The sequence below is a fragment of the Ostrea edulis genome, chromosome 2, assembly GCF_947568905.1.
Source record: "Ostrea edulis chromosome 2, xbOstEdul1.1, whole genome shotgun sequence".
NCBI classification, from domain to species: domain Eukaryota; kingdom Metazoa; phylum Mollusca; class Bivalvia; order Ostreida; family Ostreidae; genus Ostrea; species Ostrea edulis.
In genome coordinates, this window is record NC_079165.1 from 9,131,748 (window position 1) to 9,144,931 (window position 13,184).

At 37.1% G+C, this 13,184-nt stretch overlaps 1 protein-coding gene across 8 annotated transcripts in view; it reads left to right on the top strand.

Annotated features, from left to right (window-relative positions):
* Window positions 1-13,184, top strand: part of LOC125681002 (retinoic acid receptor RXR-like) — a 31,525-nt gene that overhangs the window by 3,205 nt on the left and 15,136 nt on the right. For 2 of the 8 annotated variants that reach the window (XM_048920885.2, XM_048920886.2), the window contains exons 1-3: window positions 10,304-10,456; window positions 11,526-11,931; window positions 12,118-12,275. In XM_048920885.2, the coding sequence (XP_048776842.1) occupies window positions 10,438-10,456; window positions 11,526-11,931; window positions 12,118-12,275 (583 nt within the window). In that variant the 5' untranslated portion in view covers window positions 10,304-10,437. Of the gene's footprint in view, window positions 1-4,064; window positions 4,268-10,303; window positions 10,457-10,612; window positions 11,179-11,525; window positions 11,932-12,117; window positions 12,276-13,184 lie in introns of those variants that run through there. The other 6 variants (XM_048920884.2, XM_056156036.1, XM_056156035.1 and 3 more) reach the window with 4 other exon arrangements.

Genomic DNA, 13,184 nt, shown 5'->3' on the forward strand with positions numbered 1-13,184 from the left:
CTCATATTACTGAAAAATTGCAACATAAAGGACTAGCCTTTAAAAACTCGTAAGGATTGAACTTGCAATTAAGGTAGTACTCTACATCGTCATAATGGCTGACTTCCTTTAAAAATATGGATGAAAAAATCTATATCAGCAATATTTGACTTTTCCTTTTCCATTTAAATACCTAGCCGAGTAGCGCAGTAGGTTAGGATACCGACTGCTGAACTGTAGGTCGCAGGTTCGAGTCCAGTAGGGGTTTTAATTTTTTTTCAGATTACCTTCTACTAAAACTGTAATTTTTGACAAAATAAAGTAAATTTGAAAATTTTCAACTTCAAAATATTGTTGTACATATCCTCCACTTTTCATCTACATCAAATTTTTCTGGTGTAGCATACCTCCTTAATACTAGAATTACAATATAACCAGTAGGTGTAATGTATTTATGCTTTCCCAGTAAATTATTATAGTAGTGTCGTCATGACGGTATGTCGGAGGGGAGGATAGTGATATGTTGGGGAGGGGGTTCGGTCTAACGATATGTTGGGGAGTGGTGTCGCTATAATGATATATTAAGGTGGGGTGTCACAATAACGATATGTTGGGGAGGGGTGTCACTCTAACGATATATTGCGGAGGGGTGTCGCTCTAACGATATGGTGGGGAGGGGTGTTGCTATAACGATATGCTGGGGTGGGGTGTTGCTATAACGATATGTTGGGGAAGGGGTGTCGCTATAACGATATATTGGGGAAGGGTGTCGCTATAACGATATGTTGGGGTATGGCAATAGTTTCGAATGATATATGCGATAAGTTTTTTTGTTGTTTCGTTTTGTTTTTTGGTAAGAAAAGAGGCGAACTGTGACCTTGACACTTTTTTTAAAGGGACTGATTCACGATTTTCCACCAAATGTTGTTTTTCACTTTAAATGATCAAAATCTACAGTCTAATATGTTAAGAAGGTTTCACAAAAAATTAAGGCTATTCATCATGACACAGAAGCTCATTATAGAGAGTTTATTATTTGTTTTGAAAACAAAGATTGAGGTGTGTTATTGTTTACGAAGTTTTTAAAATAAATGGATATTGATCCAAGTTTAATATTCATATCACATCTCAAGTATATTTTAGGTCAAATGTGTCATTTAAAAGTTAAAATTTGTGAAAGTACAAAATGAAAATGCTTTAAATTACAAAATTAACGTTTCACTGGTTTGTTTGTTTACATAAAAAGACTCGAGTCTTTGTTTACATAACACAGAATCAAAGCTTATCCCTGCATTCTTGGTTGTTAACATCAAATGAGTCATATTTTTAATTTTTAACATTAAAAATGAAAAAATATTTCTTTCGAAAAACGTGAACCAGTTCCTTTAATACAATTCTATATATAATTACAATTTTTTTTTCAAACTACACAAGCCTTGTAGAACTGGAGCCTAAGGCTATTTATCAGGGTTTTTTGGGTGTTGTTGCACGCACTGGAAATGCATCTTACAATGAGGCACTGCGTAGGAATATCATTTCCAAGAACATCACATGAACAGGTCATCAATACCTTAAAGCCCACTATTTTGCAATCAAAACATAAAAACTGAATAAATGGATAAGATACATAATCCACGACATTATACGTACCACGCGTATGATTATCGTAAAAATCAAGAAGGCCAAATCCAGTTATTCTAAAAATACAAACATCACCATGTTTATCGTCAGAAAAAAAATTAATTGCTATAGGCCTGTGGAATGTTCCTAAATGTACCAGTGAAAGCTATCTTAGTTCATTTCTAAGCGAATTCGGTCATCTCAGGCAATCAAGGGCGATGTCGAAGAGCGATGTTTCGACACCACTGCTTGTTTCTCAATCAGCAGAGGCGAGGAAAAAAGATTTATCGTATGTTTCATCGCCATGATGGTGACGTTCTAACCGCAAATGATTTTATTTGTCTTGAAATTTTGTTTGAAAATATAGACCTCTGAAATAGTTTGCCCTCAATCGCCGTCACATTCCACTGTCTGAATTACTTAGTAACCTGATGGAGGAATAGCCGTAACATTTCCACTGTCTGAATTACTTAGTGACCTGATGGAGGAATAGCCGTAACATTTCCACTGTCTGAATTACTTAGTAACCTGATGGAGGAATAGCCGTAACATTTCCATTGTCTGAATTACTTAGTGACCTGATGGAGGAATAGCCGTAACATTTCCACTGTCTGAATTACTTAGTAACCTGATGGAGGAATAGCCGTAACATTTCCACTGTCTGAATTACTTAGTAACCTGATGGATGAATAGCCGTAACATTTCCACTGTCTGAATTACTTAGTGACCTGATGGAGGAATAGCCGTAACATTTCCACTGTCTGAATTACTTAGTAACCTGATGGAGGAATAGCCGTAACATTTCCACTGTCTATGAATTACTTAGTAACCTGATGGAGGAATAGTCGTAACATTTCCACTGTCTATGAATTACTTAGTAACCTGATGGAGGAATAGCCGTAACATTTCCACTGTCTATGAATTACTTAGTAACCTGATGGAGGAATAGTCGTAACATTTCCACTGTCTATGAATTACTTAGTAACCTGATGGAGGAATAGCCGTAACATTTCCACTGTCTATGAATTACTTAGTAACCTGATGGAGGAATAGCCGTAACATTTCCATTGTCTGAATTACTTAGTAACCTGATGGAGGAATAGCCGTAACATTTCCACTGTCTGAATTACTTAGTGACCTGATGGAGGAATAGCCGTAACATTTCCACTGTCTGAATTACTTAGTGACCTGATGGAGGAATAGCCGTAACATTTCCACTGTCTGAATTACTTAGTGACCTGATGGAGGAATAGCCGTAACATTTCCACTGTCTGTGAATTACTTAGTAACCTGATGGAGGAATAGCCGTAACATTTCCACTGTCTATGAATTACGTAGTAACCTGATGGAGGAATAGCCGATGATTAGATAGTTATTTATCTTAAAGGTTCCAGTATTATCCTGGTATTATCTCCCTTTGCAAAAACAGATTCAGTTCCGAGTTAGAAGGCGCTAAGCTATGCAGTGACCCTCTTTTCCCAAGAAGACACTATCTACAAATCTTAATCAAAACCTATATGAATTCCAAGAATCCATGTACGTGGATGTACACAAATCCCAATAATCCATACATGGATGTACTAGTAAATCCCAATAATCCATACATGGATGTACTAGTAAATCCCAATAATCCATACATGGATGTACTAGTAAATCCCAATAATCCATACATGGATGTACTGGTAAATCCCAATAATCCATACATGGATGTACTAGTAAATCCCAATAATCCATACATGGATGTACTGGTAAATCCCAATAATCCATACATGGATGTACTGGTAAATCCCAATAATCCATACATGGATGTACTGGTAAATCCCAATAATCCATACATGGATGTACTAGTAAATCCCAATAATCCATACATGGATGTACTAGTAAATCCCAATAATCCATACATGGATGTACTGGTAAATCCCAATAATCCATACATGGATGTACTGGTAAATCCCTAAGATCCATACATGGATGTACTAGTAAATCCATATGTGGAATATGAACCGAAATTGGGATCTATACATGAATATGAATCCTAATCGCAATCCATATCAAATCTCTCTCTCTCTCTCTCTCTCTCTCTCTCTCTCTCTCTCTCTCTCTCTCTCTCTCTCTCTCTCTCTCTCTCCTGGCAAGGAGATCCTCTGAGTTCATCAAATTATACATTGCGGCCATCAGGTGTAAAGCTACATAAGAAAAAGAAAATTTGTGTCGAGATGCCAAATTCCAGATAAAATTTGACAACAAATTTCCATTAATGTTCAGGAGACGTGAGCAAATTGAGGTCTGAAGAAAAGTCCGCCTACTTCCAGAAACAGTTTATTTTTTTTATATTTCAATCATTAAAAGAAACGGTTTTTAGGGACCTAGATTATCCGAAGTCCTCCTCCTCCATGACACAAAAACAATTAAGTAGATCTTAAAACCGTCTAGTTGCTATCGATTTTTTTCTGTTTCAATGCAAGGTGAACCAAATCAGGCCTTTGATATTGTCAGCTGCATCCAACAAATTTAGATTCCAGACATCTTTTCCTCTGAAAGGTGTTCGCCGGTTTAGAACGATCTAACCACTTGTATCAACACGTGTGGTAGTCGTCTGACCCCCCTATGTATAGACTGGATCCCCGCTACACGGATCGTTTGAAAAATATTTTTCGGCATCATCACCGTAAGTATCTAGTTGTGTTAGGGCGACATGACATTAAATCTGTTTTTGCGGAATCTCTTTATCGATTTCTTGCAGCAAATAAAATATAGGATCGTCTTTGTAACTATTTATGGAAATGATGATTTTTTTAATCAAACTTTTCTTGGGAGGCGCGTGATAACGGATTGTTCGTTAAATGCATGTATACATACACTTTTGATTCTGTTTCAGATTTACTTCAGATCATGCATTCTATTACGCAAAATGTTAATTGATACTTATAATATCAAGATTTTATACACTGAATTTCGTTTTAAAAATCATTCATGGGGAAATGCCAATTATTTTAAAGTTTTGAATGAAATTGAAAACATGACCGCGGCTAGTGCCCATATCCGTCATTATGAGGCTGTCGTCGACTTTGGAGCAAAAGTTATTTTAAAACTTGGCACGATATTTTAGCGATACGCTGATTCGAGGACGTTCAGAATCAAGCCATGCGTAACTACTCGACTATTTCCGTTACCGCAATCTTATCGGTCACGGAAAAGGACGAGTGCGTGATCCGATTGACACGACGTTATTACAGCGCTGCGCCATCATCAACACATCCATTTATCGCTTCAATGTCACCGTAATACCACCTCAGTTTTGTTGTTACGTCTCTCCTTTTCTTACTATCAACTTTATCCTTCAATTTTATGATGCGCCCCCATTGTGTCCCTTTCCGAATTTCATAGCTGTTTTACACAAAATACTGCTTCTCCTAGGCACCTGATCCCACCTCTGGTATATCCAGGGGTCCGTGTTTGCCCAACTCTTTATTTTGTATTACTTATAGGAGTTATGAGATTAGTCACTGTTCGTTATCTTCGCCTTTCATTATTAATGAAATACCAAGGTAATTTTTTGTACCAAAATCCTATCCATGCGCATTTGAAATTTATCCGTTGCCTTTTGTTCAATTCTCGTCGTAAACTTTTTACATTCTAACTTTCTATCCAGAACTACGTGTCTGATTTAAACTAAACTTGGCAAAGGCATCTTTAGGGAAAGGGGACTCAGGCTGACTCAAATGTTGGAACATACGCCTTTCAAAGAGGAAGTAATTGGGAAATTGTGATCAGAAAGTGGAGTCGTGTAAGAAATTTTATCAACAACATGTGAACCAGAGGACTCAATTTTCCCCGTTATACTAGTAATTTCCTTATATAGGATGAATTCAAGTTTGTAGGAGGCTAATTTCATATAGAAATATATTGGGAAAATCTTTCAAAACTTCGCCCATGGGACTACAAAAGGGTTCGAGGTTTGTGTAAAAATGAATGGAAAAAACTTTTAAAATAGTCTTCTCATGAAACACAAGGGTATTTTTCTACAGAATTATGTGAGAGCATCCTCTTTTAATATAGATTCAAACCGGAAAGTCCCGCCGCCGCGTTAAACCTAAAACGTTTTTAAAAAACTCCAAGTTAAGCAAAAGTTACAGGTTTTTCCCTTCTAGATATGACCTTAAAAACCGAGGTATCATGCCACGGTAGGCGTTGGTAGAATAAGCAACCCTCACTGCTACGATCCATCGTCACAAACCACGGTTTTGAGTCCACACACACGTGATGATGGAGAGAATCGATTAGAAGCACTCGTGGGTAACCGACGATGGCTACGATCTTGAGCGCCAATTTGTGGTACAGTACAGTTTGTGACATCTCTAAATAAGTAAAATACAAACAAAACGCACATTTTTCTCGCCATGATTCGGATCCACCTAGTAAGAAATTTGCCAATACAATCTAACGTTGGGTCAAATGCTGTCTGACTTGTTTCATACCGATTGCTGGGCCTTTCTTGGCACAATGATTTTGACTACGGATGGCTCCGTTTGCCTGACCGGGATATTGGGCTCACGGCGGGTGGGGTCGGTCGATAGGGCATTGTTACTCCTCCTAGGCACTTGGTCCCACCTCTGGTATATCCAGGGGTCCGTGTTTGCCCAGCTCTCTATTTTGTGTTGCTTGTGAGAGTTATGAGATTGATCACTGTTCGTTGTCTAACTGTGTCTCGGGACAGGCCTTCACCACAGTTAGAGTGCCTCCCATATTACCCGCACCTACAAATAGAACCACAAAGTGTTCCCATGACAGCTTCTTAAAACTAGAACTATGAAGTGTTCCGAATACAGATTCCTAAAAAATAGAACTCTGAAGTGTTCCAAATGCAGATTCCTAAAAATAGAACTATGAAATGTTCCCCAGGCAGATTCCTACCATTAGAACTACGAAGTCTTCCCCAGGTAGGTTTCTAAAAATAGAACTCTGAAGTGTTCCATACGCAGATGCCAAAAATAAAAGTATGAAGTGTTCCACCGGCAGATTCTTAACAACAGAACTAATAAAAATTTTACTTTGAAGTGTTCCACAGGCAGATTCCTAAAAATAGAACTATGAAGGGTTTCTATATTCTGGTTTTTATACACTCACTTTCTAAAGAATGTTCAGGTATATTGTTATAACCCTGGTCCGTCTGTTACACTTTCTTCTTCCTCAAACTACTCTTTTATTATGCCCCTTCAAAGAAGAAGGGCATATTGCTTTGCATCTGTCCGCTCAATATCTTGAGAACCATTCACTTGATCATAATGGTATTTCATATGTGGGTTGGTTATGTGCCTATTGATTTTTAGGTCAAAGGTTAAGGGTCAATCCAATCTAAAGATAGGAAGACATTGTCCGCCCATTATCTTGAGAACAGACATCAAACTTGGTACATCCTAAGAAGTAGATGACCCCAATTGATTTTGGTGTCACATGTTCAAAGATCAAGGTGCTGTCCGCTCAATACCTTGAGAACCCTTTGTTTTACAGACATCAAACTCGGAACACTCGTACATCTTAAGGAGTACATGACCTCTATTGATTTTGAGGTCATGTTGTCAAAGGTCAAACTGGACATAGGAAGATGCTGTCCGCTCAATATTTTGAGAACCCTTTGCTTGAAAGACATCAAACTTGGTACACTGGTACATCATAAGGAGTAGATGACCGTACCCTATAAATTTTGGGTTCACATGGTCAAAGGTTAAACTGGACATAGTAATATATTGTCTCCTATATTTTAAGAATAATTTGCTTGATTGACACCAAACTTGGTATACCGGTACATCCAAAATAGATAACCCCTATTGATTTTTAGGCCACATGGTCAAACGCCAAGGGTCAATCCATTCTGGACATAGGAAATATTTTCCACTCAATATCTTGAATTATAATTTTGGCACTACTGTCAATTAAATGATTCATGTGTTTAACCTTTTTCAATTTGCACCATGGAGGGATTTATCTTTTACAAACATTTTTTGCTTTAAGTAGTAACCAATTAAGGAATATAATAGGTGGTGTTCTGCAGATGTGCAATAAGGCTTTGGAACTTTAAATTTTACCCAGGGGACGAAAAACGACGGTTTTAACTTTTTAAAAACCCCAACTGGTTCTCAGAACTCCTCTCACAATTTACGCAGTAGGAATCTTTCAGAAGATATTTGATGGAGTCCTGTAGATGTGGAATAAGTTTTCGAAATTTTCATTTCCATCCTAGGGGCCGAAGAGAAGTCAAAAACATCCCCTTTGGTTCCCAGAACTCCTCTTACATTTTACACACTGGCGAAATTAATCATCTTTCGGAAGATAATTTGTGGTGTCCATTGATGTACAATAAAACTTCAGAATTTTCATTTTCACCCTGGGGGCCAATTGGGGGTTGAAAAACGACGTTTTTCTAGAAAACAAACTTGGTTCCCAGAACTCCTCTCACATTTTATGCAGTAGCCAAATAATTTTTTGGGAGATGATCTGTGGTGTCCTTTACTGTGCAATAAGTTTTTGGAATTTTCTTTTTCACCTTGAGGGGAAATTCCAACCATTTTAAAGATATTTGAAGAATAAAAAAAATTATGGGGGTTTGGATGACCCCAGGGCACTTGCCCATCAGAATACTCAATGTGCATCTTGATATGTGCAGCAAAAATATACATTAGGGGTCATCACCTCAATGGTTTTAATACCTGCAGAACTTTAGCTCTCTGAAAAATTGTTCCGTCACAATATTTTTTCAGTTCTGCAGCTATGGTTTTTTTAAATATATATCATAACAAGGGTTTGGGGTGACCCAAGGCCACTTCGCCAAACAGAATATTCAATGCACCTTGACATATGCAGCAAGATATATATATATATATATATATATATATATATATATATATAAAGCACAAACAAACAATTATAACACCCAACCTTACGTTTACCCCTAGGATCTAAACGATACATGTGAAAATCAATTAATTAATATATAAAGCACTATAATCCAACAACACTCAACATCCAAAGTGTCGGATCTAATTGTAGCAGTTGGGTTATTTTATTTATCATGTTAATTTAAATCTTGTCTGTAATCAGTATTTCATATATAATTATAGATATGTGCAATGCAGTGCAGAAATGTGAACTCTGTCAGTATTACCGGTAGTACTTCTGAATGATTGTTATTTATTTTCATTGTTATAATTAATTGCGTGTTAACCTGTACATAACAACACCCCCCCCCCCCGAGGGCCCTTGATTGGTGAATAAACAATAAACATTGTAGATACGAGGTCAAATAAAAAAGGATATAAAAAGCACTAAAAATGACCAACGACACGAACAAGTATATCGCTGATGAAATGTAATGGGAGATCAGTTGCATACGTGAGTTTCCGTTACCTCAACTCATCATGAATCGCACAAGGCAGTTTCTAAGGTTTTATAAACAATATAATTAAATTAAGGAGGAGAGGCGGTAAAGACCTATAAATATGTAAAAAGTAGTACTTAGCGGACTTCGATGTTAAATTCAGGGTATAATAAAATGTAGTACTTAGCGGACTTCGATGTTAAATTCAGGGTATAATAAAATGTAGTACTTAGCGGACTTCGATGTTAAATTCAGGGTATAATAAAAAGAAGCCGATTACTTGTTCAAACATTTTAGAGAAAAACTTAGACCTTGTCCTAATAAAAGAAAAAAATATTTGTACTAACCTAGGAAATGTTAGGGGAAAAGGTACAGCATAGGCGGAGCACGGAGTCGGATAGAAAGAGAGGGGAGGGATAGTGTACGTATGTGCGCCGGGGATATGAAACGTTTAGAAAATGTTTGAATTGTTCCGGGGGCTTAGATAAAGGGGATGAGAACAGACGGGGAGATTTTCTCCACTTTTACCAGGGAGGGAAGAGGTGCGTAGTGTTGCATGGAGATTAAAAAGATGTTCGTGGCCTAGAATCTTTGAAGCCTTGGAGTATAGTTCCCCGGCAAGGTTGTTTGTCCTTGTTAAGGATTTGCATATATATGTCCTCGTACAACTTTGGAGGAAATTTGAAAGTACTGACCAATTCCATGCAGGTCTGAAGCAACAGGAGACGGGCACTGCAAAAAAATATATAAAAAAATGTTCATCAAGTTAGAAAACTTTGACATTTCGTCAGCCGTCACTGATTATGGAATTAAATATATTATTTCGGCCTAGTTTTTGAATTTATGTAATTCTGTAAAAATTACTTATGAACTTATTCAGGAAGGTCATTGTCAGTAACGTGTTCAGGTGAGCAAAATATGCTTGGTCTACTCTTTTGAATGGTCCACTGTATTGAACGCGCATGGACAAGTTTGCAGAGCTTCAGTAAATAGTCTACATATGTAAACAGCATGCAATAACCTGCAGTTTATAAGTATTCCTTGTTAAGGCGTATAACATGGCTTACAACATGCAGGTGATTGACTCCTTCGAACATTGGCTCCCCTAAGTGTTTACGTCACCTCGAGTAAACCTTGACCCCTAGATGCCAGGCTAATACCCCATTCCTAAAAAAGTATGATATGAATGATAAATCGAACAACTCTCGTTTAAATCCTGATAATAAAATTAGTTTACAGCTATTCATCGTAATTCTTCATATGTATCTATCATTGCTTGCATGAGATGATGAATGACACGACAACGCGCGTCGGAGCCTAGTGCATTATGGGAAATTCCGTACATCTCGTCATGTGGTAATATGGGTCAGATAAATTTCAGCGTAATGAGGTCTGTGGATATGTTGCAAAACGACTAATACATTCCACGGAACTGTTTATTATATAAATTGTAACGCTGTAGCATGGATCCATCCGACATGGGTATGTATAAATGTGATTATTAAGGCCTTTTAATCATTTGTCATAGATTAAGCACAAGTTAATCGCAGCTCGTTCAGAAAATAAACATTGGCTGACTGGCCGCCATTTTGAAGTATTTGGGGTTGAGCGTACCTGTAGCTGGGTTCATTGGGAACGTTTTTTACCCGATCTTCGATCGTGTATATTTGGAATGGAGTAATGTTAATAAACGTATTTGCCATATCGGTTAAGTTTAAATATAAGGAAAAGGGGGCGAATTTTGCCTCGTGGTAAAATCGAGCTAGGTCATGGTGCGCCTTGCGTTGGTTGCCCTCCGTTTGAACTCTGCGCGAAGACCGAGCAGGTAGCGGGGTGCCATTTTAATATAAAAAAGATGGAATAAACTGGTAAATCGATTTTCCCCCGTATGATCTTCCTTGATGTCGTTGTTTTTTTAAAAAAATCATATATTCATACATATAAACATAGGCCTGCATAAAGCAGCGATTATAATAATATTCATGTTTTATGTAAATATGAGCTTTAAGGCATTGATTTACCTGTAATTATATGACAGGTTGTGAAAATATGACACATACAGAGATAAAACACATTTTAACTCAAGGTTTAATTGTGATAAGATGTACATATCTCTAACCTGGATGGAGGTATAATGCAAGTTATTTACAGACACTGGTTTTTACTCATGTAAAGGATACAAATGCAGAACAGCATGATTTTAGGTGTGTATATATATCAATAGAACAAATCAAGTTTCCGTAATCAAATATGATTACAATGCCTAAGGCAGTTACTAGAAACATGTTTATACGGTAGGTCTAATTAAAGGATACAAATGCATGATTTTAATGATTTCATGAACTTAGGTATATGTATATAGATCTATATATAAATATAGATTATTATTACTAGCAGAGCAAAACAAGCGATCAAATATGATTACAATGTCAGACCTCTAGACAGTTGATAGAAATTGACATGATATAATGATTGTGAGTTGAATAAATACTGTGATTGAAACATTTTGTTGAAAAGCTAATATTTCATAAACATGATATTTAATTTTCAGATTCTCTAGATGGGGTGAGCAGCAACTCAAGCATGTCAACAGCTGCCAGCATTGGCATGGGGATGTCTCCTTCCATGGGAATCAGCTCGATGGCACAGATGGGTTCCCCTCCAGACATCAAACCAGACATCAATTCTCTCGTGTCACCCTCATTTTATCCCTATGGTATTCAGCACCCCATGTCCCAGTCACAGGCCTCCCCTGGGTCTCAGCCAATGATGTCACCAGGATTGCACTCGCCATCTTCATCAGTAACCTCACCCTCCATGATGTCAATTGGCTCCCCGGGATCTGCAGCCTCACCCCCAGGGACGAATCCTCACATGCCCCACACTAATCTCAACAGCAAACATATCTGTGCTATTTGTGGTGACCGGGCTTCGGGTAAACACTACGGAGTTTACAGGTATACTTCTGAATGAAATATATTCTGTATGAAAAAGAGAGCATTGTAACAAACTTGTTCAAGTGTTCAAAAGAATTTAATAAGAATGAAATTGATGATAGGGGGGAATGATATTTGAGAAATTTAAAATGTTACCAATTATTTGCTTTTGATGTGTGATTTTTTTATTGCCATTTATTTCTGCAGTTGTGAAGGTTGCAAAGGGTTTTTCAAAAGAACAGTTCGTAAGGACTTGACTTACGCTTGTCGGGATGATCGAAACTGTATCATAGACAAGAGGCAGAGGAATCGATGCCAATATTGCCGATATATGAAATGCTTAAACATGGGAATGAAAAGAGAAGGTATGCAACTAATTATCAGTGACTGTGAGTTTGCTCATTAAGGCAGAGAGAGTGTCTTCGGAAGCTTAGTGTTTCAACTGATAGCTTGTGTTTATACAAACTGCATGCATCACACTGTTGCTGTATATTAATATTGATATTATAGAACAGTTAAAAGTATTTTCTTTGAATGAATTTTTTTATTATTAATGCACGAGTTAGCAATAAATTTTTTTCCATTTATGAAGAGAATGATGGAAGAGTTTGGGCAAATTACAAAAGCAAACATTTTTAGAGTTTTAGAGTCAGTGTGACACTTTATGCAAGCTTGTGGTGTATTTATAACCAGATTTAATATATAAATTTTTATGGAAATTATGTCTACCAGCATATGCCACACACTTGATTGTTACACTGTACAGTGGAGCTTCCCAGGGCACCTGTTTTCATTTGACAGGCATGTTCAAATTACCTGAAGCACAAAGTTGGGAATGTCATATGATTGGTCTTAAGTGAAAATGGGAAATCATTAATGGTAGAAGTGTATCATTTATCATTGCTGAGTGTTGCATTGTTGCATGCAATGTCAGGGAGAAACTTGTGTGTACATACTGTATATACTCAACTAAAAGACCAAACATAGAGAAGGGGGGGGGGGATTGATGTCTGACTAATAGGCATGGGATTTCATCTTCAAATGAAGTAAGCTATAACGGTTCTGATAATTAAAACATAATGACATGTTGCATTCATTCAGATTTATTTGGATCACTTGAATTATCATTTCAGTCAACAGCATTTTAAGAAGGTGTAAGGAGTACTTGAAATGCTATGTAAATAAAGGGAAAAAACTTGGTAAACATGAATTGCAGTTTCTATATTTGTCAGCTGATATCTTGTACAGACGTGTCAGCTGATGTTTTGTGCATA